General features: G+C 38.8%; 1 protein-coding gene across 5 annotated transcripts in view; it reads left to right on the top strand.

Moving 5' to 3' along the window:
• UBE2H (ubiquitin conjugating enzyme E2 H) overlaps nt 1-27,338 on the top strand; it is a 107,566-nt gene that overhangs the window by 63,613 nt on the left and 16,615 nt on the right. For 2 of the 5 annotated variants that reach the window (XM_028106455.2, XM_028106458.2), the window contains exons 2-5: nt 943-1,019; nt 1,622-1,696; nt 18,067-18,106; nt 19,509-19,561. In XM_028106455.2, coding sequence (XP_027962256.1) covers nt 943-1,019; nt 1,622-1,696; nt 18,067-18,106; nt 19,509-19,561 — 245 coding nt within the window. Of the gene's footprint in view, nt 1-942; nt 1,020-1,621; nt 1,697-11,672; nt 11,907-18,066; nt 18,107-19,508; nt 19,562-27,338 lie in introns of those variants that run through there. The other 3 variants (XM_028106463.2, XM_028106461.2, XM_028106462.2) reach the window with 3 other exon arrangements.

Here is a 27,338-nt window from a genome sequence, read left to right as displayed (position 1 = left end):
TCTAAAACAGGTACATATTAGACCAGTAGCCCTCTTCTCTACTGATAAGCGTTGGTTTGGCTTTTAGAGTTGAATCTTAGTAGTTAAACATGTAAGAGTCTCAGGGACGGATAAGTTTCTGAGGAAGAGAACACACGAGTGTTACTCCTGTGATTAGAGCCCCAGAACATGCCAGAAACTAGAGGCCAGTCTAAGTAGGAGAGAGGTTTGGAAAGGAGGGAAAGAGAGGTGAAAATAAAGACTACAGACAAGGTTGATTGATTGGTTTTGTTGCTCTTCTGCAATTAACAGTACCTGTAGCAAGGTGGTATCATTAATTATTTGATTATTCTCTAAGCCAGGGGGAAAACATGTGGGGACTTCGCTTAAGTAAATCCATAATTTTAGGAGCATAATATTTCTAATTTAGGAGAATCAGTATTTTGCTAAGTTTTTGAATTTGACTAAAGGGAATAATGGAGTTTATGTTAAAAGGTTCACTAGCGGTAGATGGGGAGGAGAGACTACAGAGGGGAGAAAAAACTAAGTGCCTATTTTTGACTTACATTATCTATAAAATGCAGTTTACATGTTTTACATACTTAACCCATTTAATCCTCACAGAAATCGTATGAAGTGGTGTTTCCTGATGGACAAAGATAACAAAGGCTTGGGGAGTGAGCTTACATTATTATGTTGTGTAGGCTCACAAACCCAGTACATCTTGCTGCTTGCTAAGTCCTGGGATTTGAACACCAGTCTCTGATTCTAAAGTTCATTCACATTCTTTTCATAAGAGTGTATATTCCCTTCTAAATGACCAGAATGACTATGTATATTTCATATTTTATCAGTTTCATATCAAATGTTGGTAACACTTTACATAGCATATCATGGGGATATCATCTTTAGTTCTTCCAGGTAATATAGAGCCTGTGTACTTTCCTTTACCTTCCACCTTAGCATTGAGAGTAAGCATGAGGTTACGATCCTGGGAGGACTCAATGAATTTGTAGTGAAGTTTTATGGACCACAAGGAAGTAAGTACACGTGTTCATATGCGTTCTTCTTTTTCAGTTTCTTTTTTTCTCTACTCATTAATAGGTAATGAGAATATCAGTGGAGGTATGTGTAGTAGTTGAACAATAAATTTAATGGAACTCTAGAACCAGTAAGGAAATCTTGCTCTTACCATAATTACTTCATATGCTTTTCTCTTTTATCTCTGTGTGACAGTATTAAACACAAATTGTGAGTACTGTTTTCTTTTTTGTTTTATTAATGAGTGGCAACATGGTTGGTTTTGGGGAAATTGTTTTTGATGGGGGGGTGGGTCAACGGGGCAGATTGAAATAGGAGGCTGTTAATTACCAACTAATTGAGTAGTGTTTAATACTTAAAAAAATCAGGTAAACATAGGGGAGAAATGAATCTTTGCTTATTTTCGAACTCTACATCTTTTAAAGTAAAGTACTTTAATCTGAACATAGAATACCTACTGATTATGAGGTCCCTGACTCTGAAGGAATTAATTTGCAAGGTTTTCAAAAGATACTAGGATTTAATGTTTCACTTATGCTCGGGTTTATGTTTTAATGTGGAGGCACAGTTCTAATGTTTAACATTTTTACTTTTATTTCAGCACCATACGAAGGCGGAGTATGGAAAGTTAGAGTGGATCTTCCTGATAAATACCCTTTCAAATCTCCATCTATAGGTATGTAATACCCAGGTTCTCCCATTAGAGAGTCTTGAAAGCAAAGAGAAAAGGAAAAAAAAATCCTGCATTTTGTGGGAGATAACTTCAGAAATGGTTTCTTAACCAAAGCCTAAAAAGGAAAAACTCAGTTAATCAGTGACTTTTTGTGGGACTTCACGGTGTGACAGATGATGAAATATACCCTTTGCATGATTGTAATGATTATAACTAGATTTTCCTGTCAGGGTCAGATTAAACGATTTTAAGGCCCACTGTCTATTCAGGCTAAGCAGTAAAATAATAAACATATCATAAATCTCATTTTAATTTCTAGATTGTTAGAATGAACACTATGTAACATTAATTCCAATTCTGTCATTTAAAAATCCTCTCTAGATCCTCCTTTGCTTTTGTTCGCTTCAACGGTGGGTACCTAGCAGTGAAATCACCCTTTCCCGCTCTCTCTACTCTTCATCCTTTTAACCCCCTGAACAGCTGAAGAAAGTAGAGTAGGAGCCTCAGTGGGATTGTATAAAGAGGTACTTTTTTTTTCTCCTTCATCTTCTCTCTGCGCTAATTGGCGATATTATTAACCCACCACCCCCATTAGGGCACTTAGTGACAGTTCAGGCGTTTCAGCAGCAGATGCTATCTAGGTACATCCGATCGAAGGTTGACACGTTTTTAAAGGTTTTGAGGTGGTGGAATGGTAGTAACTCAGCTAACTTAAGCCAGGTTTTAAAATTTTCATTCTAAAGATGAGTCTGAACTATAATAAAATATTGACTAGTTTTAAGAAAGAAGAAAAAAATGAAATTGGAATATATTATGCCTTCTCAGACAGTCACACTGGACCTTGTGGTCAGAATTGCCAGGGTCCATACGTCTTGCTGCTGCTACGGGCTTGTCTTTGGAACTAATGCCAGGTTCTCTTGGTGTTTAGACACCACCCACCCCACCCACCCTCCAACAAAAAGGTTTTTTGTTTTATTGTTTTGTTTTTTAAGGAGATGGTCCTCCGCTTTATATTTTGATTCTAGGCCTCCACATTTCTAAGATAAGTAATGTGGAAAAGGTAGGATCATCCTCAAATGAAGCAGGTTCTCTTCCACTATCTGGCTACCCTGCTGCTCTCAAGCTTTGCGCTATACAGAGATTCCTTCTTAACGCCAAGAACTCTTGGTGTACATTTTAAGAATAACTTGATTTCCTTTTAAGGTCCCTTGGATGATTTTTCTAAGCTCAGGAATGGAGAAGATTTCTTTCTGAATGATTGAATTGGAAATTTCCCCCTTGCTGCAAGGGTCTCTGAGGTGTAGGGTTATCAGCTGGTGAAATAGGAAGGGAGCTGTGAGATAATCCCCAAGTATATCTGACTTAATACCTGTAGGGTTGGAGCAGCAGTCCTTCCCAGTTCATTCCAGAGTGATGGAATGTGGTGTTACTCAGCTGGGGGCGGGGGGGGGGTACTTTTCTGTTACATTGTGGTCGCCTGTCCCCCATTGTTCCATTCTTTCTATACAGGCATTTGAACTTTTGTGTAGTTGAGTGGTCTGATCTTTAAATCTTTACAGATGGGATGTATAAACCATATAAATTCATTCAGATATATTTCTTATTATGTCTATTTGATTAGAGACTAAAAATTGGCATGCTGAATCTAGTTTTGAGCCCTAAATTCCTAGTCAGAAAGAAAACAATATAGCTGTTTAACAGTGAACTATGTAGAAAAGCAATTACATATCCTATAGAAACGGATTTATTTCTCAAGCCTTATTAACAGATTTTTTTTTCCAGACAATGTAATTATTTCATCATAACTTTCAAAGTAAACATGTCTAAACTTTAGGCATTGTTTATTTATTCACTAATGACACAACAGATGCCTTTGTACTTTCTTAAATTAATGATGTAATATGAAATTGCTTCGGACAAATGACTAGGCTGATTTAACTTCTTCCTGATTTTGCTCTTGCCTTTCTGTGTGCTTTCAGAACTTGGTTATACGTACAGATGTGTGCCATCTTCTCATAGGGAAGTAGGTCTGGTTTGTACAAGCTCTGCTTGTTTCCTCCAAAGGAACATTGCATAAGACGGTTATAATCAGTTGTGGGGGGTGACCCATTTTCAGGTCATCAACAATGTAATACTGTTGAATTTGCTTTAAACATTTTGAGAGAGGTAGTGGCTCATCTAGAATAGGCAAGGTTTCCTTTCTGAGTTGTATGGGTAGTGGTAGAATTATATAGAAGGGCAAGGAGATGAGATAAACCCAGCCTTAAGATTCTTTTTAAATTCTGCCTCTCTAGTATCTAGGCATACCCTTCTTCCTGAGCCAAATTTTGAGCTCTTAAATATTAAGATGTGCAAATTTAGATTAAGCTTCCTTACTGCTTAGACCTTGGAATGTTAATGTGTGTGTGTGTGTATATGTTTGATCTTTATTTATTGTATAAATGCTCCATATTCTTAGTAGGAATGTAAGAAGGTCCAGGTGACCAAAAATAAAGAAAAATTAAAGTTGTCTCATAATCCTGTCCCTCAATGGATATCATCATTTACATTCTGGTATATGTACTTTAAAGCAATTTTCTATGCATATTTCAGTGTATATTCAATGCTATTTGACATGCTCATCTTTTGGGGTATCCTCTAAATAAGTTTTAGAGTTTTCAGTAGTTACATGATTGCCTGAGTTATAACTAAAAATAATCCTTTAAAAACAATTGATATACAAGTTTTTTTTTCTTTCAAAATAGATAATTTGAGTTATCTTTGGGAAGAGAAGGAATATAAACAGACTATTTGCAGAAGGAATACAAAGAGATTATGAACTTTCTAAATGCCATCATTATTTCAAACATCTTAAGCTGATCTTTTGGAATGTTATATTCTCTTTGAGTATCATTAGTGATAATGTTTATGAAATCATCTTGATGCTTTGAAGCTGGATGTAAGTTTTTGAAATGGCTAGAGGTCATTTAATTTCACAGAATAAGATGAATGGAAAAACTGAGTGACATCAGTTGGAGTGTAAAATGATATATGATTATTAAATTGGCTTAAGTTTAAGGATTAATGATTTTCTGGGGAACTGACCCTAATGGCTCTTTCAAAGAGAAATTATAAAACTTCTCTAATCAGTTGTACCATCAGTGAGATATTTGCATAGCTTTTCAGAGAGACTACTTTGAAATAAATCATATTTGAATCTTTAAGTTCTGATTTATTCAAAAGTTCAGACTTTTATCTTTTTCATTTAGAAGGATTCCTGGAATGCTAGTGCTGTGCTGCTGGTGTGACCAGCTGTGTAGTTCGGAGAGTGTGCTTGTATCAGGAAAGAATGCTTCTGGCCCTGGTTTTCCTTGACCAAGAAAATGATACTCACCTGAACCATTGTTTCCTTTTCTAGAAAATGAGATATTAGAATTAAGTAACGCTGCATGTTTGATATTGACCAGTGTATTAGATACTCAGGATAGATGGCGTTCTTCCTAGTAATTAGGAAGGTCACAGGAAGCTCTCACTAGTTAGGAGAGAAGACCAACATAAATAAAATATTGCATGGGCTTTAGTGACAAGATTTCATTGCTTTGGAGGAGAGGTGTGAGTTAGTGCCTCAGTTGGTGAAGAGAGTGTATGGAAGGAGATAGGCTTTTACAAGAAAGATTTTGTTTCATGTTTTGAGAACATAGTTTTTAGAAAGCTTTCAGAGATGTGAAGATGCGCATAAGGACTTTAGAAATAACACTCTTTGAAAATCCCAAGTAATCCCCAGTCCGTGAAGATTCTGTTTTATGCAGGGAAGTTGCTCCAGAGACCACCATATGCCATACTTCCCCAGATTGTCTCTAGCATGCGCTCATCTATTAAGAGAATGCTTTTACCAGTAAGAGAAAACACAGACTTGTCGTTGCTGTCGGGGTGAAATACAGATGAGTGATCCCATATACAAAGAGGGTAAATTAGATCAGTTTTGAATAAAAACTTAAAAGTAACTGATAAGCATAGGATACAGAATGGTTTTATGTCTATTCCAAAGAATGCATGTTTTAAAAAGTGTGGGAGATACAGGATTTGTCACATTGGCAGGGAAGATGTAGCCAACTTAGCAGTATATGTTGATCGATGAAGATTTTATATCCTTTTAGTCGTTTTACTTAAATTCTCTTAAGATTCAGAGATGTGCGCTAAGATTAATGTACAGGAGTATGCAAATTGCAGTGTTATTCTTAAGACTTTTATTTTTAAAACTTGAAACAAACTAAGTGACCCAATAGATAGTAAAGTAGTTAAATTATGGTGTATCTTAATGGACAAAATGCCTTACAATCATTAAAGGAACACACAGGGATGCCTGGGTGGCTCAGTCAGTTGAGGGTCTGCCTTTGGCTCAGGTCATGATCCCAGGGTCATGGGATCGAGTCCCACCTTGGGCTCCTTGCTTAGCGGGGAGCCTGCTTCTCCCTCTGCCTGCTGCTCCCTCTGCTTGTGCTCTCTTTCTCTCTGACAAAATCTTTAAAAAAAAAAATAAAAATAAAGGAACACACAGGAACATGGTAACCTTCTATAGTGTAACTTGTAATTATTTCCATGAAATTCCAGATCTGAATGCCAAAACATTGATACAGTTATCCATGGCTGTTAAGGGGATTAAAAACAGTTTTCTGTAATTTCTAAATACTCTACAATAAGTTTCTTTATAGAAGGATATATTTTTAAACATATGGCAAAGGCATAACTTTTGAACGTCCCGTCTACATCTTTGTCTGGGTCTACGCTTTTCCTGTCCTTTGTTCTAGAAAGCCATTAAGCTTCTCCTTGGCCAGGATTCTCACCTGGTAGCTTGCTAAGGGCCTGCTGGCCCTCGTGTTTCCCACCAGTTTCCTTTCTTTTTCCTTTCAGATTTAATGACGTGTGTGTGTAAGGGTACAGACTGCTCTCTTTCCTTTGTTTTTCTGCTTGCGATTTAGTTTGCCCCATCTTGGGCACTGTCTCTACACCTTCACATGTAACTGTTCTTCACTCCTTTTCTTCAGACCTCTTGTCCCTTCTCTTGGGTTGCTGCCCCCGGCAGTTCTTACCCACTCCTCTTTTCAGTCTGACTCTTCCATTCGCGTTCCCCCTTGCTCCATTTTTCTCTTCATATGAACCAAAAAAGGTCCTTGTTCATAGCTAATAAGTAATAATAATACTTTCAACAAACCTAAGCCCAGGGGGCAAATTATGTCTTCTAATAAAATACAGACATAAAATACTAGATTTAAGGCTTCCAGCCTCTAAAGGTCTTGAAAATTCCTTGAAGTCGCCCTTCGGGATCTACAGTGGTCTCCATCACACCATAGCTACTTTACTTAAACACTAGCATTCAAGAGAAAATTAAGAATTTGTCATTTTATCTTATTTTAAACGATTACTGGGTGGTTAGTATATTAATAGAACTGCATTTGACTAATTTCAGATAGAACTATAGAGTATTTTAGAATCTTTTGTAAATAACCTTAACCTTCCCTTAGTGTGGGAACTGTGTCACCACTTACACTTATTTTCATTTATACTTCTTAAAAATGGAAAGATCCAGCTAACAAGTCTAGAAACTAACTTTTGAAATACTGCCTATGTACATCTCCACGTTAACAGTGAGGAAGACTCTCTCCCAGGAGCAGGCTGCATGCATTGTGCGTCTGGATGGAAATGTGATGATAGAGCAGAGTAAGAGGAATGGTTGGTTGAGAACAAGATTCTGGAGGGACTGTTTAATAGTTTGCTTAATGTTGATAAAATGGCCAGGGGGAAAAACCACACTCATTCTGCAATGGAATTTGATGCCAATGGCATATAGCAAGAGTTACCAAACCATATGAGTAAATGAAGACAAAATGGAAAGGTCATGGACAATAACAATAGCTGGAATACTATGCTGAGCTCTGCCAGTGGCCTCTATGGTTAGGTCAGCTGTCCTCTTAATAGAATAGTTTAGATCTTCCTGTTTCAAGGAAACTGGATTAGATCATTTGTCAGAGTACCTTCTGAATCTCCCAATCTGTCAGAGGTTCTTAATTAGAAGATACTCTGATAATCAGTGCACCTTACTCTTTTTATTTGTGCCAGCAATTAAGGAAGGTGATTTAACCTTTTTCATTGTCAGAATAGCAGACACGTCTAGCATTATAAATTTTTAATTCACTATTGCCAGAAATTACCTCACAATATTTTTGGAATGGAATTTTATGGTATGACTAAACTATAGAGTATAGAATGTTTACCATTTGACTTTGTGTCTTCCTAGATGGAAACATTGTACAATTATCTCCTCAGGTGTGTTGTCAGGGGTGGACCAGGATTTGGAGTAGGGTATGTCATTTCTGAAAGGTTTGGGGTTAGTCATTTAAGAGAGGCCTGTTTGGACCATTATAGTTCCACAAATAGAATGAATTCTTAGACTGAGGAAGCAAAATTCCATTCAGATCACCTCTATACTTCTCTAGTTTCGTGACCTTGGTTTTGAATTTAGTTTCTGTCTCAGTTATATAATTGCTACTTTGTAGTGATCTATAGCTTTTGAATTCCAGTAGAGAGAAACAAGGTTCTAGTAGGAAAGTTTTGTAAAAGTTTTTGTTGTTGTTGTTTAGATAATGCTATGAGAATGTAAGCCATTGTTAAAAGCTCCCTTTTTACTGCTGTTCTGAAAATGAAATTTTTCAAGATAGTTTTTTTTTTTTTTTAGAGTGTATCTGGCAGCTGAAGCAGAACCTACTTTCTCAGAATATGGATACATTTTACACCATTTCTACTAGTCAGCCTCACAAATTTATTAGATACCAGCTGTGTGCAGGACATTATTCTAGGTGCTAGAGATACAGAGGTGAACACATTGCTCTCTTGACCCTTATATTCTTTGAGGAAAAAAGATAAAGCAAAAATTTAAAATGTCCGATAGCTTTATAGAGAATTGATGTGATGAAATTGACATAATAGCTACCTTAGATTAGGTGTTCAGGGAGGGCTTCTCTGACAAAGTAAATTTAAGCTTGAGGTTTAAGTGAAAAGGGAAAAAAAAATAAGCCAGCCCTGATCTTTAAGATCAGGGAAGAGAGCATTCCAAGCAGAAGAAATTGTGAGGACAAAGGCCCTGAGGCACAGAAAGAAGGATGGGGAAACAGTGAAATAGGAGAGAGGGTCCAAGAGGCAGGCAGGGTGAGCTCCTGTAGGGCTTTGTAGGCCAGGTGAAAGGCTTGCATTTTATTTTTAATGCAATGGAAAAATCATTGAAAGGTTTTAAGCAGGTTTTAATGATCACTCTGTTATTGTGTGAAAAGAGTAGAAATACTGGTGGCTTGGATCAGGGTGTCAACAGTGAGAAACTGGTGTCTGGAATACATTGCCTTGAAGAAGTTTGGCTGTATGAAGGAAAGCACACAAAATGGGGGCAGATAAAAGGAAGGTTTTATTTTTTACCTCTGAAATGGGAAATTCTGAAGGATGTTGATGTGCTTGTTGTAGGGAGTTGTCTAGGAAAGAGGGAAATCTTGGTGATTGCTGGGGATCAGGAGGAGGACTGCAGGTCCAGTGCCTTCGAGATGTTAGAGGGGACCAGATCAGGACAGAAGTGGAGGACCTGTGTTTGGGAAGACCTGAAGCATGTGAGTAAACTCTTGAGGCAGGAAGAATGAGCACTGTGCCGGGGGGATTTTGATGGGAGCAATGAGGAATCCTCTCCATTGGCTCCCGTTTTCTCAAAGAAGATGGGCAGGGTGTTTAAGTCCAAGTGAGAAATGGAGGAGCAAAGGGAACGGGAGATTTGCAGAATAATGATAAAATGCACAAGTCATTGGAGAATGGGGACCAGGCAACTAGTGAAGGGAGAAAGGAAAATTACTGGTGATGTTGAATCCACAAAAGGTAATTGAGCATACTTTTTAAAGTTGGTGTGTACACTGTGTCTCTCCTCCCTGCTAGCCCAGTAGATAGAAGCTCTGTGAAGGCAGTCCCTGGGTTTGTTCTAATACTTGTTCTCCTCACCTCAGGGTCTGATAACATTGCCTGCTCTGTACTGAGGTGAGGGCGTGAGCAAGTGAACGAAGGAGTGTTCAGTGGCGCCTTCAAGTCCAAGTACAGCGGATGTGAATGATGGGTTTCCTCCTGTTGTAGATGGGCATTTGGGGAGGGGAGAGGGCACGGGATTTGCAGAGGGTTGTTCAAAAGCGATGATGGCGATAGCTCTTAAATCTTAAACTAAGCAAGGAGAGGGGTGAAGATAGGAGGACTGGTAGGCGGGAAGAAAAGGGAGGGTCAGGAGTGTGGTGGGCAGGAGGTGCTGTGATTTTGGAGGTGAAGCTGTTTGTAAGACGACAACGTTCAAGGTATGTCCTGGCAGTGTGAATGAGATGGGATAGAGGAAAGGTACACGGAGGAGAAGCTTCAGGAGCGGAGAGGACAGGGTGTGAGGAGTGTGGTCTGCATGGCTGATATCTCTTAAAATGACAGAGAGACTTGGGTGCCAAGTGCTGAAGTACTCAGTGATGGAAGAAGCTAGTGGTTAAATTGGCCCTATTAACAGAAAAACCCGCGAGCGTCTGTAATATATAAATTCATTCACCTTCATCTTGCTCTTAGCCAGAATAAAAACAGTAGTGCACTTTCCCTCCCCCAGGCCACCTCTAAGGAGAGCCTTGCCTCTGTACAAGCTTGCTTCTGTCAGATTTGTCCATTTCCCTCTTGAAGCTGGCTTATGTCAGTTTTAATTCTGCCTTTGGCGATTCATTATTATATAATCTTTCCCTTTGCTATATAAAAATTCCACCTAACTTGCTCTTTAGATTAGTTCCTACTTTAATTATAGTAGGTGACCTCTAGCTTTTGAGCTGGTTATTAATTTTGACATCTTTTTGGCATTAACTCCATTCCTTCTTTTTTTGGATTGTTATCATAATGAAAACATGTATTCTTGGCTTCCTCTTTCTTTAGTTAAACTGTGATTCTTCTAAAAACAATTAAGAGTGATGTCTTAGTTCCTTTGAAAAGCTTGTTCACCACAATTTAAGATTTGTTTCATATTTCTGGTGTTGTGAAAACCATATTGCTAGAAGGAACGTCACAGATTATATCACCCAGTTGCCTTATTTTAAGGATAGTAAAAATGAGGCTCCCTAAGGTGGAGATAAATCACTACTAACTAGTTGCAGAATCTGCCTTCTGGTTTCCAGTCTAGTGTTTTGCCCCTATCCCAAATGCAATTAGAACGGTCTTTTTAGTACTAAATGTTACAGTAACTGTATTTGCTATTTCCAGTGTGATGGGGTTATAGGAAGCCTAATATCCAGTAATCAACACAGCCTCTAATGCTCTGGACAGTTGGCTAAAGGTCTCAGAGAGGAGTATAGGTAGGGGCAGATGTTTTCATTCTTAGGAAGAGGAAGGTGAGATGAAGTTGCTTGCCTGAGCTCATGAAGCTAATAGTAACCTTGAGTGCTTACTGTGGGCCGGTTGCTGGTCAGATGCAGTACATAGATTCATTTACTCTTCATAACAGCCCTGTGATGTATAGATACCAATATTAACCTAGATGAACCTAGCTTTATGAAGGAAGAAGCAAAGGCAAAGAGATTCAGTAACTCTTAACTTTCCCAAGGCTCACAGAGTAGATCTTAGGCAGTCTGACTGGAGCCTTATCTTTTAACCACGACTTTGTTTACTAAGAGTGGCCACGTGTGTTCTATACTGCCTCTGACCATGAGAATAAATACTGCCTGATTCAGACAGTGGTTTTAAGAATGATCAGAAGAGTGAAAGATAAATTGTGGAGAAAGGACAGAGATTACCATCTGTCAAAAATGAAACTACGGGAGAGTAGAGTTAAGGCTGCAGGTTTTGGTAATCTGCGAGGTTGGTAGCAGGGTTAGGCTGTTGAAGGATAACACTTCACCTTTTCTTAGTTATAAATGAACTTTTCTTATCCATCCAGCCCATTCCTCAGATTCCATATTATCAGAGAGAAAGGAAGAAACAGAAAAGAAGGACCCCTTGTTGAGTTTAGATCTCCTGAACACACACAGGATCAGTTCAGAAGTTCCCATGACACAGGGCATTGAGAGTGAGCTCCTTGCTTGGTTCCTCACCCAAGAAGAGACCGGCCCAGGTCCATCTCTCCTGAGTAGGAAAGGCTCAGCTCTCGGAAGAGACTTCTGCCCAGGTGCAGGCTGCCACGGGCTGGGCCTAGCTGTCTGAGGTAAGATGAAAATCTCTCTGAGCGTGTGTTCATGCACAAAGCTGACAGGATGGCTGTCGCTGGTGAAGCTGGCGGCATCCCCACCCCCTTTTTAGCCGAAACATCCCAACCCTGGTCACCTCCTGCATGCTAGGAATGGAGATTCAAGTTATTACCCTTAAAAAACATATAGTCCGAGATACTACTGCTAGGGGCGATAAGATTCAATCTTTAATAAGTATATTTTTAACAATTATATCGACTTTAAAAAAATAGAATTAATCAGTTTGCTTCTGAATAGTCTACTTTATGTGGGCATCTATCGTGAAGATGGAATATCAGAATAATTGAATGTATTCACTTACCATTTTCTCACAGGAATTCATAAACTTATAATTAAATTGCATCAGCCACAACTGCCTCAACCATCTGCAGTCCAAGCTCATTTTACCCCTGGGATAGAGCTAACCATTTTTGCTTTTGGTGTTTTTCACCTACTTACCTTAGGGTAGATTTACCTTGTTTCATGAGTCACTTGTTTAACCTTTCATTTCACAAGATTATTCTGAAGGAAATTTCTGTATTGATAACTGGCCCTAGGTATTTCATTCTGTCCACAAATTTGATCATTAAAAATATCCTCAGAAGTAAAGATTTTTTGCCACTTTTATTTACATATTGACCCCAATATCGGAAGTTACTCGAAAGTGCGTACAACTTTGTACAGATCTCTTCCTGCGATTAGACGCAGAAACAGGCTGAAATAAAAACCAGTTTTCTGCATGACTCGGCATGATGTTACTTTTCTCTATTAGCCTATGGGTCAAAAGATTTGTTATTCTAGAACAGTTGAGTATTGGAGTGTAACAAGCAAAAGCATGGCACATTTTTCTATTTTAATAATCTGTTCTTTTTTTTTTTTAAGATAAGTAGTTTTTTTTAAACCTCAACTAAGCATGATTTGGATTCCTCCTCCAGGGTTATGTATCACCTGATTCCCTTCTGCTGAAAGATAGAGAACAGAGGTGGTGAACTTGTTAGCTAAACCTTTGTTCCTAATGTCCTCCCTTTTATAAGTGCCTGAGTCATGCCAGAGAATAATTGTCTAAAAGAGTCGAAGGAGTTCTGAATTTTATCTGGTCAAATCACTGAAATATATATATGATTAGAAAATGTCTGGTAGTGAATAAAATCTTAAATCATGTATATTAAAAATGACTTGCTTCCACTTATCGTGTTTTCATAAAAGCAGTTTTCAAAATATGTTTTCTTAAAATAACTTCAAAATAGTTCGTGGTTGAATGGAAATGAGTGTTGGGAAAATTCTCTTGTTGCAGACGTATTCATTAGTGTGGTGATAGCATTGCCAAAAGGAAGGAAAACATGCCAGGGCAAACACGCTCAGTCCTGAGAATGTTCCCTCTCTGAATTCCTGGCCTGTTCTTTCTCCGTCTCCTCCCGTCCTTGTCCAGAAGTGCCATTGTTGCCATCGTTATCCAGAATGTAAGTGGCTTTGCCAGAAACGCTCCCCACAGCTTATTCAAGAGCAAATGTAAAGGAGATACACTCCTTTCTGTTTATGTGCTTTGGGTATTTTTCTAACAGTTGAAAAAGCCTGGTATAAGAAGAGATCATTGTAGTTTGGAGATGGTTTTTTGGGTAGAATTGGTGTGGCTGAATTTGTTCCTCAAAGGCAAGGTTATAAACTCTCTGCCAACTCTGGAATAGTCTGTGGATTTTGTGTCTCGTCGTGGTATTTTAGCATGTTGTTAGCTTTGTATTATATGCTCCCGAATATTTCTGTGCCTAAAAATAATGCCTTGCAGAATTAATTTCCTTTATGGACTTAACTATTGGACATTTCCCCTAAAGTCCTCTGTTGTCAGAGCTCTGGCCATTGTTATCAAATCCTGGATTGTTACAGCTAATAGTCCCTTTATTAAAGGAATAAGAGTGGAGATTTTGGAGATCATACAGTCCAGCTATTTTCATGTAAAGACAAAGGCCCACAGAAGTGAAGTGATCTAGCCAAGGCCTGCACTTAATAGCAGGGTTGGGACCAAAACTCAAGTCCCTTTTAAGACTTTTCTCTTTCCTGTTTGATTTTGCCCTCTGTCCCAGAGCTCAGATGATGTTTTATACTTAGCAGGGGCACTGGGGACTGGGCGCCAACCCATTTGTTGCTAAGACTGTGTTTACCTAGAGTTCTTTTTGGCGCTCTCTATTATGTACTCTTGGATTCAACCAAGCCAAAATCTTGACTTAATTGAAAACAGTGTGGAAACTGTATTGATTCCAAATGTAATCTCCAGGCCTTGTACCAGGAGGGAGGCACCTTAATCTTTCAGAGACCGTTTTGGTAAGCATTTAAAGCTCTTATGACCCTAGCTGTTTTCTTGACTTAACACCTTTGAGGTTCCCTGTGACATCCGATTGTTGAAGATCCATTCTTACCATAGGAGAGACAGCCCACTCCATTTTGCTCCAGATCTTTGTTTTGTCCCCAGCACTGAAGTGCTGTGACCTGATTGAGCTGTTTCATCTTCACCTTTTTTTTTTTTAAAGGAGATAAGGCTTTTGTTAAAACAAAAATCTTAAAGAGGGACTGTATGTATCATTGCTCTAGCTAAGTCTCTGGCTTCCCACCTCAGAATGATTTAAAATCCATATCCTTAGAAGGGCCCACAAATGCTCATCACCTCTCTGACCTCACTTCTAGGCTTCTCCTTATTCACTGTGCTTCAGCCTCACCAGGCTCTCTGCTGGTCTTCAAACATTTCAAGCAAACTCCTGATACATTTTGAACTTGGCTGTTCATGTTGTATAGACACTCTTCCCCTGGATACTGAATGATTCCTCCCTTGCCTCCTTCGAATCGACACCTTCTCCATAAGGCCCTCCCTGACCATCCCATTTAAAACTGCAGCCCCCACCCCAGCATTCCTATCCCAGTCCCCTTTGCTGTGTTTTTCTCCGTAACACTTGGCACCTTCTAGCATAGCACTTCTGTCTTCAAAGAGCTCTCCAGGTGCTTCTTAAGTTTTGGCATTGGGGACCTCTGCCATAGATGTTGCTTGACTAGGTGTTAACGCTTGAGACATCTAGCAGAAGCAGGATTTTAAGCATCAAGAATGAATTTTAAGTTCTTGTGTCCTCAAGCCAAAGTACTCTCCATATAATAGAATGAGTCTCTTGAATTAAACCATCTAGTGGCTAAACATTGGTGTTTCCCACTCATCAGGAAGTTTCTTGGCAGTTGTGATTAGCAGTATATTCCTATATGTAACTGATCTTGAAGATCACATGCCTTACAACCTGAAGATCTTTTGATTTTTTTTTTTTGTAATGAATTTACTTATACAGGAGTGAGATTTGAGATCAGATAAAATAGTTGATTTTCCTTAAAATAGTTCAGCATTAGATAGCCTATGTATAATTAGGTCTGTTGTAGAATGTTTGCTACTGTTTATAATTTTTTAACTTACACAATGTAGAAATTTTGAGAAGTCAGAGTAATATTAATGCGGGAGTCTCTCAAAGTTGACTACTGTTGACACTTGGTTGTTTCCTTCTAGCTTTTTTACATTGCTGTGATCCCACTTCTGGTACGGGATTTGGGGGATGGGGTGGTGATGTGATTTGAAAAGAGTAATGGAGAAAATATTCCCACCATGTAGAATTAACCACTGTTAACAGTTGTATATGTTTGCTATCTATGTGCACACTTAAAAAGAGCAAATAATATACAAGCACATTACCTCTTTTTAAAAGGAATATAGTGTTATAGATTCTTCTTTAATCACCATTCCCATTCTGTTCCCCATTCCCACCATGACCTTGACCCTGCACCCTCACTGAAATAATTACTTCGGTAAGTTTGGTATATGTTGGTCCAGTACACTTTTCTGTACTTTTGTTGCCACAGAGATAGGTAGTGTTGCTTTTAGTTTATCTAAATGGTATCATACTGTAAATATCATTCTGCAACTTTTTTTTTTCTCCCTTCAGCTATGGGTCTATCCAAATTGATACTTACCTACCTAGTTCATTACTTTGGCTGTATAGGACTCCCAGTATATGGATGTACTATAGTTTCTCCAGTGCCTTTTGATAGGATTGCATTTGGTTCTTGACTTTTATAAATAATGCTGGAACAAATATCCTCATGGTTCTTCCTGATACATTTATTAGTGTTTTTCTAAGGTCATGTAGAATTGTTATCCTCTTAACATTTATATTGGCTTAGTTAAATCTCTTCAATAAACACTATACTTCATAAATCCAGACTTGGAAGCATCTTATTTCCTTAATGAAAAATTAATATGAAATAGTAATTGGACACAAGGCATTTCTTTTTGCATCAGAGTAATTTAAACATTGCATGGGCTCTCTTGATAGGAGTAGAGAAAACATGAGGCTATTTCAACACAAAAGATTAAAGAACAAAAATTAGAAGCATAGTTAGTGTTGGAGTGACTAGAACAAACAAAGATTAGAATACCCGGGATTTTGTATTCTTAAATCTGTTTCCTAAGTCTAGAGAAGTTTCTTAGATTGTCCGAGATGACCTTTGTCGAAACTCATCCTTGAGGACCCTCCTCCAATGCCCCTTCTCTGCATTTTTCCGATACCTTCCTCTTCCCCTTCTCATGCCCTCCATTATGTCAGTTCTTTGTGCTCACTGCACTTACTGCCTTGTGTCGTGTCCTGCTGCTGCCGTGACCTCCTGGAGAATAACGTACTGCCTGACTTACCTTGTGCCCTGAGCAAGCACAGTGCCTGGCAAACAGGTGTTGACCAAGTATATTTTGAGTGAAGGAAAGAGAAACGTGAGGTGGGGGCAGAGACGTAAGAGAGGGTGGGATTGGGGGGGACATAGTGAGGGTCACTTCAGTAGGGAACTTAAATTTACTAAAAGTATGAAACAGAATAAGGAAGTCTTGAAATGAGATAAGGATGATAAAATGACATCTCTGACAGTGGACCTCTGCTTTAGCATATTGTCATTTGCATATATACAAACTGATTAAATCCCTGATTCTAATTGAAGAAAAAATTAGTTTCTCTTTGGAATTTAAATGTCAGTTATGTTTGTTAAAGTCTAGGGATGCCTGGCTGGCTCAGTCAGTAGAGCATGCGACCCTTGATCTCAGGGTTGTGAGTTCAAGCACCACGTTGGGTGTGGAGAGATTATACTTAAAAACAAAATCTTTAGGGGCGCCTGGGTGGCTCAGTCGTTAAGCGTCTGCCTTCGGCTCAGGTCATGATCCCAGGGTCCTGAGATCGATCGGGCTCCCTGCTCTGTGGGAAGCCTGCTTCTCCCTCTCTCACTCCCCCTGCTTGTGTTCCCTCTCTCGCTGTCTCTGTCAAATAAATAAATAAAATCTTTAAAAATAAATAAAATCTTTATATATATATATATATATATATATATATATATATATATTCTCTCTATATAGTCTCTCTTTATTTTTCTAGGAATAAATCAAAAAACTTGAATCCCTGACAGATACAGCCATCTGACAGATTTTTTTTTTTTAACTCCTTGCCTCATTTCTTGGTTGCCCCAATTTTAATCAAAACTAGGTTTCCTGGAATGAGTAGACTAAAGTTAAAGGAAATATTTTGGTCACTATTCTTATGAAATCCTTTGTGGTTTGGAAGCGGTGCTCCTTTAGTGTTTCAACAGCTTCATTCATGTTCCGCACACAGTGTAGCAGTATGATACCAGTAACTGAGCTTCAGAAGGAGAAGTTCAAATGCAGAACCTCTAAATTTAGAGATTGAACAATAAAACCTTTGGGAGGGAAGTCAGAGTAGCTTTCTTAACTTTCGGATGAAAGTAATCGGCACTAGTTATAACCCATTTAGTACTACAAATTTTCTTGGCAAGTACCTTCATAGCTCCGAAAAGATTCTCTTGATTATTTTGTATATAAGAAGCTACATTGCTCTCAAAGTTTGCTTATTTTTTAAATAGAACTCTTGATGTGTTTTAAGTGATTGACACTGTCAGGAGAATATATAGTCTTAACCAGTAACCAAACATCTAAGATTAAAAATAATGAGTTATGGGTATCATCAACTTTTTCCAATACTGAAATTGTTTCCAGTACTGAAATACTTAAACGAATTGTTCTCTGGACACTTTTTTGCTGCTAATTAACATTTCTTTTTACAGGATTCATGAATAAAATTTTCCATCCCAACATTGATGAAGCGTAAGTAACTATTTAAAAATGTTAAATCTTAGCAGCAACTGCTCTTATTAGCGTTCATCTCTCTCTCTCCATTATTAAAAAAAGCCTCAATTATCTTTTTGGATTTTATCAACAGAGAGGACTGTGTGGTCACTTAAACTATGGAGTTCCAGGGTTATTGATACTCTAAACCACTTAGCGCAAACCCTGCTGTTGGGTTGCTTAGTTTTTCCACTGTCGTGAGTGGGTCCTTCATTTCCTGCGATACCTAACTAGCATTTGTATTACTCCACATCTCCGTTCTCTTCATGTGGACACAATTCAGAGATCAGTTTTCTGTATACAGAATTACTATTTTCAGCCCTTAAAGTGTTTCTTAGTTCTTAAGAGTAAAGCAAACATGAATGGCTGTAGTTTTATTTCAGTTAATCTACCCTTTCTTTCCTTCTAATATTTTATTAGTGATACTTGAAGATGTGCCTCCTATTACATACTTTCGATGCTGTTTGCAATACATGATTTTTTCCTGCGGTTTTTCCTCGTCACGGCACTAAGTTCTGCTGTTACACACATACACAATGAGGTATTCTGAACTCTGTGAGTGGGTTGTACACACATACCATGCCCTGTTGTCCTTTTATACTTCTTTGTATCGGTCATCCTAACAACAAGGATGTTCTGTTACGTAACCGCAGTATAGTCGTCAGGTTCACGAACTGAATATCAATACAGTACTTTTTAATCTGCCACATTACAGCAGTGTACCTTTTTGGCACTTTTTTTCCCCCCTCAGTGAAGGATCAGCCCAGGACCATGTATTGCATTTACTTGTCATGTTTCTTTAAACTACTTTAATCTGGAATAGTTCCTCAGCTTTTTTAACGTTGACATTTTTAAAAGAATATGGATCAGTTATTTTAAAGACCGTCCCTCAGTTTCGGGTTGTCTGGTGTTTCCTCATTAGATCCAGAGGATGCACTTCAGGCCAGAAAACCACAAAGTGTGATTGTGCCCTCAGGGTCCTGGGGAGACACACAGGTGTGTCTGCGCGTGCACGGCCCCCCCCATGTGAATTTTCATGAAGGTGTTGTCTGGTCTCTTCATTGTATAGTTGTGGGTTTTTCCTTTCAGTCTCTAAGGAAACACTAATACTGTAAATATTCTGCTCCTCATACTTTTCCTTTCCTAATTGGGCTTCTTTCTATTCTTTCTTTTCTTCTCTTCCTTTCTCTTTTTTTCTTTCTCTCTCTCTCTTTCTTTCTTTCTTTTTCTTTCTTTCTTTCTTTCTTTCTTTCTTTCTTTCTTTCTTTCTTTTTAATGATCTGTTAAAGGTGCTTTTCTTGATAAATAAAATTAGTTGCCAGATACATGCGACTAGCTTTCTTAATTTTTTAAAAAATGCCATTCTTTCCATCTGTTTCAGGTCAGGAACTGTGTGTCTAGATGTAATTAATCAAACTTGGACAGCTCTTTATGGTGAGTTTGGCCATGGAATATTTTTTAGAGATGTTGAGACACTGCCTAAAAAATGTTGTTTGGCTTTTCTTCTCTGGTTTAAGATTTTTTGTTGGGAATGGGAAGGGATGATGAGGGCCTGGGGAAAGTTTGATCAGTGAAAAAAGTATTTTCTCTGAAGTACAAACTTTGATTTAGCAGTGGAAGTTTAAGATAATCTTGTGACATTCTGAACTTAAGGTATAGTGATGTACAATACACATGTAAACATTGTATATGTGTATGTATTCAGAAGCACACTATATACCTGTTTACTTGTAATAACTTTGAATTTTGGAAAAACTCCTAGAAATGTCCCTGTTAAATGAGATGGTGTATTAAGAGGTTTGGGGAGTCTTCTGCTTTTGAAGCCCAAAGAATAATTTAGCCTTGCCTCAGTGCTGAAATCAACATCTCCTCTCTTATGATGAATCACAATACATCACGATACAATGCCAAGTATCACAGAGAAATATAAGGAATATATCAGGCCTTCTCTCCCTGAGCTTGTAACTTGGTTGGGGAGCTAAAATATTTTGAAATATACTGAATTAGGGATACAACAAACTAATCTGTATTCCCCCACATGTCCAAGTTCTCAGGCATCACAGACTCTTTGCTCTCATGCCCCCACCCCATGAGGCTTCCCCTGATGCTCCAGCTGCAAGCGATCTCCGCACACGCCTACATTTTATTTCCCTTTTCTGTGGCCCACTTATACTTTGTACCTGTGTGTGTTGTTCATGCCAACCTTTTTGTGCCACTAGATGATTTCCTGCCTTAGGGGTCACTGGGGTGCATGTCTCTATGTCCCAGCACTTCCTTATACAGCACCTTGTACCCATGTGTGGTGGAAGAATGGGAGGTGCACATAATAAACGGCTGCCAAGAGGTCCAAGAAGATTACTTGAGGCAGGGCTTAACCAGAGGTGACCTTTCTTACTGAACAATTGTGAGAAATCTTATTCCAGCCATAATCTGCAAGCCACCTTGCCAGACATGCCTGTACTAGGTGCAGGAGACTCACGGTGGAATGCTGGTCACCGGCAGTGCACGGTTAATCCTGTTTTTGTTTTGTTTTTTTCCTCCTGATTATCCCATTCAAAAATTATTTCCTCTGCCTGGAGTTACCTTCCTTGGTCTTTGTATGGCTGGGCACCTTCTTTTCTCACCTCAGACTTCTCTCAGAGAAGCCTCCTTTCCTAGATACTCCATGTAAAACAACATTCCTCCACACCATAGCACCCTGTTTAAAAACCTGTCTTTAAAACCAGCATTTATTGTTTATCTTGTCTTACTAGATTGTAAGCTCCACCAGAGCAGGGACTGTGTGTGTGTGTGTGTGTGTGTGTGTGTGTGTGTGTGTGTACGTGTACGTGTACGTACATACACAGGTATGCAAGTGCCTACAACAGTGCATGGTGTACAATAAGGGTTCAGATATTTGTTGAATTAATGACTGAATTAATGATGCCTGGTATTGTTAAACATGAGAATTTTAGGGATATGACAGCTTATAAGGAGATGGGGCAACAAGAAAGAACATATACTCTGAGGTTGGTTAAATGCATTCCTTTTAAGATTTTTTTTTTGGTAAAAATGTCTCATGGCAGGCTGCCTGGAATAGCTGATGTAATGATGTATTTTCTTAAACTGCATTCACATTTTAGAAATGTACATAACAAAATACTGTGAGCTCGTTGCAGTTACAGTAAATTGGACTTCAACTAATTCTTTTACTGTTGACCAGAAAAGCTTTGTGGAAGAGATTTTTGCTGATTCTCAAGTACTTCACATCTCAGAAACAGATTTTTAAAAATAACAGCTTATTGAATTATAATTCATATACATGAAATTCACCCATTTAAGGCATGTAATTTGATGGTTTTTAAAAGCAAACTGAGTTGTGTACAACCATTACCACATTTTCATCATAGAAGATTTTCTTCACCTAAAAAAAAATCCCTTAGTTATCACCCCCTCATCCCCAACCCTAGGCAATGACTGATCTACTTTTTGTCTCTACAGATTTGCCTATTCTGGAATTTTTAATGATGGACTATATAATATGTGGTCTGTTGTGACTTGGTTTTTTTCAGTTCCTGTCATGTTTTCAAGATTCATCACGTTGTAGCATGAATCAGTACTTCATAACTTGTATGGCCAGATAATAGCGCATTTTACAGCTATCACATTTTTATCCATTTGTCAGTTGATGGACAGTTGGGTTGTTTCTACCTTTTGGCTGTTTTGAATAGTTTCTATGTGGACATATTTCATTTCTCTTGGGTGTCTACATAGGGGTAGAATTGCTGGGTGACATGGTAACTTTCTGGCCCACCATTTGAGGAACTGACAGACTTGTTTTCCAAAGTGGTTGTACCATTTTACTTTCCTACCAGTGGGTATATGAGGTTCAGAACAGACTTGAAAGCAGAAGCCCACATGACTTAAGATTTCTTAATTTTTAATTTTTTATTTTTTTAAAAAAGATTGCATTTATTTATTTGACTAGAGAATCACATGGTGAGAGAGGGAACAGAAGCAGGGGGAGTGGGAGAGGGAGAAGCAGGCTTCCCGAGGAGCAGGGAGCCAGACACAGGGCTTGATCCCAGGATCCTGGGATCATGACCTGAGCTGAAGGCAGATGCTTAACAGCTGAGCCATCCAGGCGCCCCGACTAGATTTCTTAAGATTTCATCACATCTAGGGGCAGCTGAGTGGCTCAGTCATTAAGCCTTGGCTCAGGTCATGATCCTGGGGTCCTGGGATCGAGCCCTGCATCAGGGCCTCCCTGCCTAGCTGGAAGCCTGCTTCTCCCTCTCCCACTCCCCCTGCTTCTGTTCCCTCTCTCGTTTGTCTCTCTCTCTCTCTGTCAAATAAAAAATCTTAAAAGATTTCATCAAATCAATAAAATGTTAGGAAAGCATTGCTTTGTAAAGCACTTAGTATAACAAGGATTAAATCACATTGGTTAAAGTGAACTTTTATTTCCCTATTACATGTGTAGGAGTTATCATTCAGTGTTCCATAATATGTAAACATGGACAGCACTAACATTGTAGGTAAGTGCAGGAACCCAAGAAGTATTTTGAGAGTGTAGTCAGAAATATACTCATGGGCCACCTGGGCGGCTCAGTCAGTTAAGCGGCTGACTGTTGATCTCAGGGTCATGAGTTCAAGCCCTATATCCACGCTAAGTGTGGAGCCTACTTAAAATACACTCAGCATGGGAGAACTGTTTTTGACATTTTGCTGAAACCCAAACTCTACTACTAAAGAATACTCATTTTTTTCATGGAAAGTTTTAGAACAGGTAATTGATATAAAAGTACACAAATGGTTGGTACAGATGACCTTGAAGTTTCTTTTTTTCTTTTTTTAAATATTTTTATCTATTTGAGAGAGAGAGAACAGAGGGAGAGTAGCGGGGAGAAGCAGACTCCCGTGGAGCAGGGAGCCCAATGTGGGACTCGATCCTAGGACCCAGCCATCATGACCTGAGCCCAGAGGCAGTCTCTGAACAGACTGAGCCACCCAGGTGCCCCTGACATTGGAGTTTCTTTTGGACTTCCCTGATCCTGAGATCAAAACTGAATTTTTATTGCAAACTGCTAAAGCCTCTGGCATTGAAGGTTAATCTATAATTGGTGAATTTATTGGAGTCATTCAGTTACCTGCTGTGATTCTTGAGAATCTTAGTTCAGAGGACAAAAAACCTAATTTAATATAAAACAACTATTAGGAGAAAGTTGACGTGTTAACGCAAATACTCAACTGAAAACCAAAAGGCTTAGCCTGACAACCAAAACTTGTTTCAACACCTCTACTATATAATATAGTAAGGAGCAGGGAGTTACTTGTGAAATTTCCTGCAATTAACTTTGCCCCAAGGCATGTACTGTGCAATGGATATACATAGTTTTAGTATAGCAGCAATTCCCAGTTGAAACTTCAGATTTATACTTACATAACCTGCTATTGATCAGTGTTCCTGTGCTGAGCAGCTTTAGTCCTCTAGTCCCCTGACTCATTGCTTCTATTCTCATTTTGTTTTCCTTTGCCAAGTGTCCATGTAGTTTGTTCATTTAGAAACTTAGAATTGGTATGATTGTAGTGTAGTCACCCAGTAATTTTCAGTTTTTTATTATTTAACCTTGCAAGAGAGCTAATTATAGTCGGTAATATGGTTAGTTTTGTAAAGATGCTTGTCGTCATATGAAATTACTGAGTTTGAAGTTGTTACTCTTGTGACATTAAAAGGAAAGTAGCAGATGCCATCTCAAAATTGATTTATTTTCATTTCCTGTATGATAGCATCTTTTTCTTTCTTTTCTCTCCTCTTCTTTTCTTTCTCTTTTTTAGCATCCCTTCCTGCTCTTCCCAGACAGCAATGATAAAAGCTCTGGAAAACTTAAAATGCAGCCAAGGGGATTAGTTTCAGAAACAACTGTAATTTTAAAGATTGATGGAAGGAAAGTTCATTAATCCACAGGTAGCTTTTTAAGCGCCCTTACTGTTTTCCAGTTTCCCTTTTTACTTCCACATATATTTTACCCACACTTGGCCTCTCTCCCTACCCCTCTCGGAAGCTCTGGTACTTCCACTGCAATACAGCTTTCGTTTCTCTCCCACCCTTCTGGGCCATGCATCCTTGACCTTGACCCTATAAATTGTGTTTTTTTCCAATTTAATTTTACTCATTTTTCAACTGACTTGGTAGATCACTTACTTTGTGAATTAAGTTGTGGACAAGTAAGGTTGAAAACAATTTTCTTATAAAATTGGGCAGTTTACACTTTTATTCTTTCTTACCATTAGGGTTGCTAGCCAATGGACTGGATACTCCTTTTATTTTGCTGGTGAGAAAAATCAACATTTGGGAAATTGCTGCCCCTCGAATGAAGTTGACTACAACAAAAGGAGAATGCTTCAGGGACTAGGCATTTAGAAAAATTTTAAACCATAAATTTATTTAATAGTACTATATTGTGGGCCTAATGAATTTAAGCTTTCTCATGTTGGAAATCATTTACTCCATCCCTGTTTTCAGTCAGGTAGCCTGTGAATCTTTCCAAACAATTAAAATTCTGGCTGAAGGTAACCCTGTCTTAAAATAATGCTCTATGTTCCCCTAGAGTTTGCTAACTATATTCCTAACCATTCTAGTGTAGTTACACAGACAAGAGATACATGTATCTATCTGCATGGATGATTGATCCACCAACAACTACCATCTGAGAACAGGCTTAAGAATTCAGTATCGATCCATGCATGTTGGAATCATAAACGTCATCTTGCCTTTGGAAAAGCTGGGTGTCATTATGAGTCTCCTAGACAGAGGCCAGGTGGAGCAGTTTCTCTTCAGCACTGGGGGAAATGTCAGCTGTAGGAAATAAAGATAACATGCTGAGTTTGGGATTTGGTGGCTTCCACAGTATTTAGCTAGCTCCATGGTCCACCTCCTCTGTCCGTCGGCTTGGAGATCTGCAGATGTGGTGTTGGTATGTGGCCCAAGAGTTTAATTAACTGTACACAGAAAAACAGGGTCGTCTTAGGTTAAACAACTTAATGGAAACTCATTAAAGACACCACATTCACGTTCACTGGTGGTCAGCATGATGATCCCAGAGCAGTACGGGCTTTGTTGATGGTGGGATGTGAGCCAGGCTGTGGCCTGGAAAGACAGCCACAGCTGTGTTCTACCTTCTTTGCGCTGTAGTTTCAGGGCTCAGTTGTGAGGGTATGGATGTGTTTTTCTCTTCACTTGCTTGTGATCACTGTGTATAGGCGAAGTCTTTGCCAGGTGTGGCCACTTACTTGTAATTGCATGAAGTATCTTTTTTCTAATGTTAAAGACAAACTAAATTATTGTCTAGTAATTAAAGACTTTAGAGTACCAGCTAGCTCATTGTACATTAACTGCCCTTATTTCTGGAAAGTTAATAACAAATCCTATTCCTGTGTTTTAGCTGGCAGTCTTTGGAGGTAAGCAGGGTCATACCAGGTCTGAATTACAATGAACGGCCTCTAAAGAGCATCTGAGTGAGGCAGGGGTGTGTGAGACCAGCAAGGCAACAAGGGAATGGCTTTCGGGGGAACAGGAGCCTGTTTTCTTCCTTCTCATCTCTGTGCAGCATTCATTCTGCTCTGCAGACCTCTACAGGTGAAGTATTTCAGGGGAGGGACCTGCAGTGCATGGGAGAAGTTTTCTAAGTCTGGCGGAGTGCTTTAACATGTTCCGTGTTCTGTAACTACACACCTCTGATTGGTGGCGTGGTGATCTGGCACTTAGCGGAATGGATCTGGTATTCCTCCAGGTTTTAGTGCCCTGTGTCTTTGACCTTGCCCTTTCCGACATAGAACAAAAATGCCTGTGTTTACCTTGTAATGCTACCCCTAGTGAGGTTAAGTCTATCAGTCATACTGCAAAAATTCTTTGAGTGTTTACTAATTCTTATTAATTCCTCCTAATTGCACTCCATTTTTTTTTAAAGGTGTGAGGAGGGAGTTGTGTTTGTTTTTTGCTTGCACGACCCCCTTCATAAGATCTTACTCTGTCTTTTAAAAGATACCCATGGGGGATGCTTGGGTGTCTCAATCAATTAAGCATTTGACTCTTGATCGCGGCTTAGGTCTTGATTCAGGGTTGCGAGTTCAAGCCCCACGTTGGTCTCCACACTGGGCATGGAGCCTCTCATCGACTAACCTGAGAACATTTATGAATCTGATGAATTCAGACCTCTTACATATTTTTTCCACACAGAAACAACAGAAGACCCTCTCAAGCAGTTGGATACATTCTTGAATTTATCCTCCAGCAGATTGGTGGCTTGATATATTATTCCATTAGCAGTGTGTCAGCCTTCAGTAAACTAAATATGGTGTGGCAAGCCTTGTGGCCAGCTGCTTCTGTGCCACAGGACCACAGGAAGTCTTTGTGGGGGTCTGCTATGGGATTAAGCTTTCCTCATTGAAGTTGGATTCCAGTTAGTTTAGAGAATGTTATTTTTAAATTTCAAAGCCATTTCTTCTTGCAAGTCCACCTACCTATATGAGGGCATTCCTCCTGACCAGCTCTTTTGAAGTTTTCTGCAAGAAGTCTGTCACCTTTTAGGGCCCCTGCTTACCAAGTCCTTCACACAGAACGACTGCTTGGTCACATGAAATGCCATTCCTCAGGTTGAAGAAATAAAGGTTTCTGACTCCTCCTCGTTTGTGAGGGTAGAATTTCACTTTTTTTTAGTGTTCACAGACTGTAAACAGGAGAAATTGAAAAATCCATTATTAATATTCCAACTTCTGAGGAGCTAGTAAAAGAGTGGAAAAGTAAACATCTGTTAGTTAACCGAAATTATTAACTGAAGGAAATCTGGAAAATTTATTTGCCATTTCAATCTTACAAAAATTTGACTACATGTATATTCACATGTATTTTTTAATATATCTAATAGATACCTCCTCCCCCTCCCAAAAAGAAAAAAAAGTTGAATGAAAAGGAATTTTATGGTTGGTTTTATTTTGAATACATATTGTAAATGTATGACTTCGCATTTCATGATGGATTAATTACAGTTGCGGGTTTTGAAAGGTCAACAGCTGATTTTTCTCTCCTAAATCAAGGATATGAATAACATGGTTGAAATTCTCAAGTGATCCCAACTATTTAGCCATTAGCTTCAACCATAATGGCCGGAAGTCCACAGAGAAGATCTGTGTAAGTCCTAGAGAATCATTAGTTCTAGTCCACTAGAATAAA

The sequence above is a fragment of the Eumetopias jubatus genome, unplaced genomic scaffold (assembly GCF_037043125.1).
Source record: "Eumetopias jubatus isolate StellerSeaLion01/CBP00866 unplaced genomic scaffold, mEumJub1_p1.0 scaffold_14, whole genome shotgun sequence".
Lineage (NCBI taxonomy): Eukaryota > Metazoa > Chordata > Mammalia > Carnivora > Otariidae > Eumetopias > Eumetopias jubatus.
The sequence above is the reverse complement of the archived record's forward strand: the minus strand, read 5'-3'. Positions and strand labels throughout refer to the sequence as shown.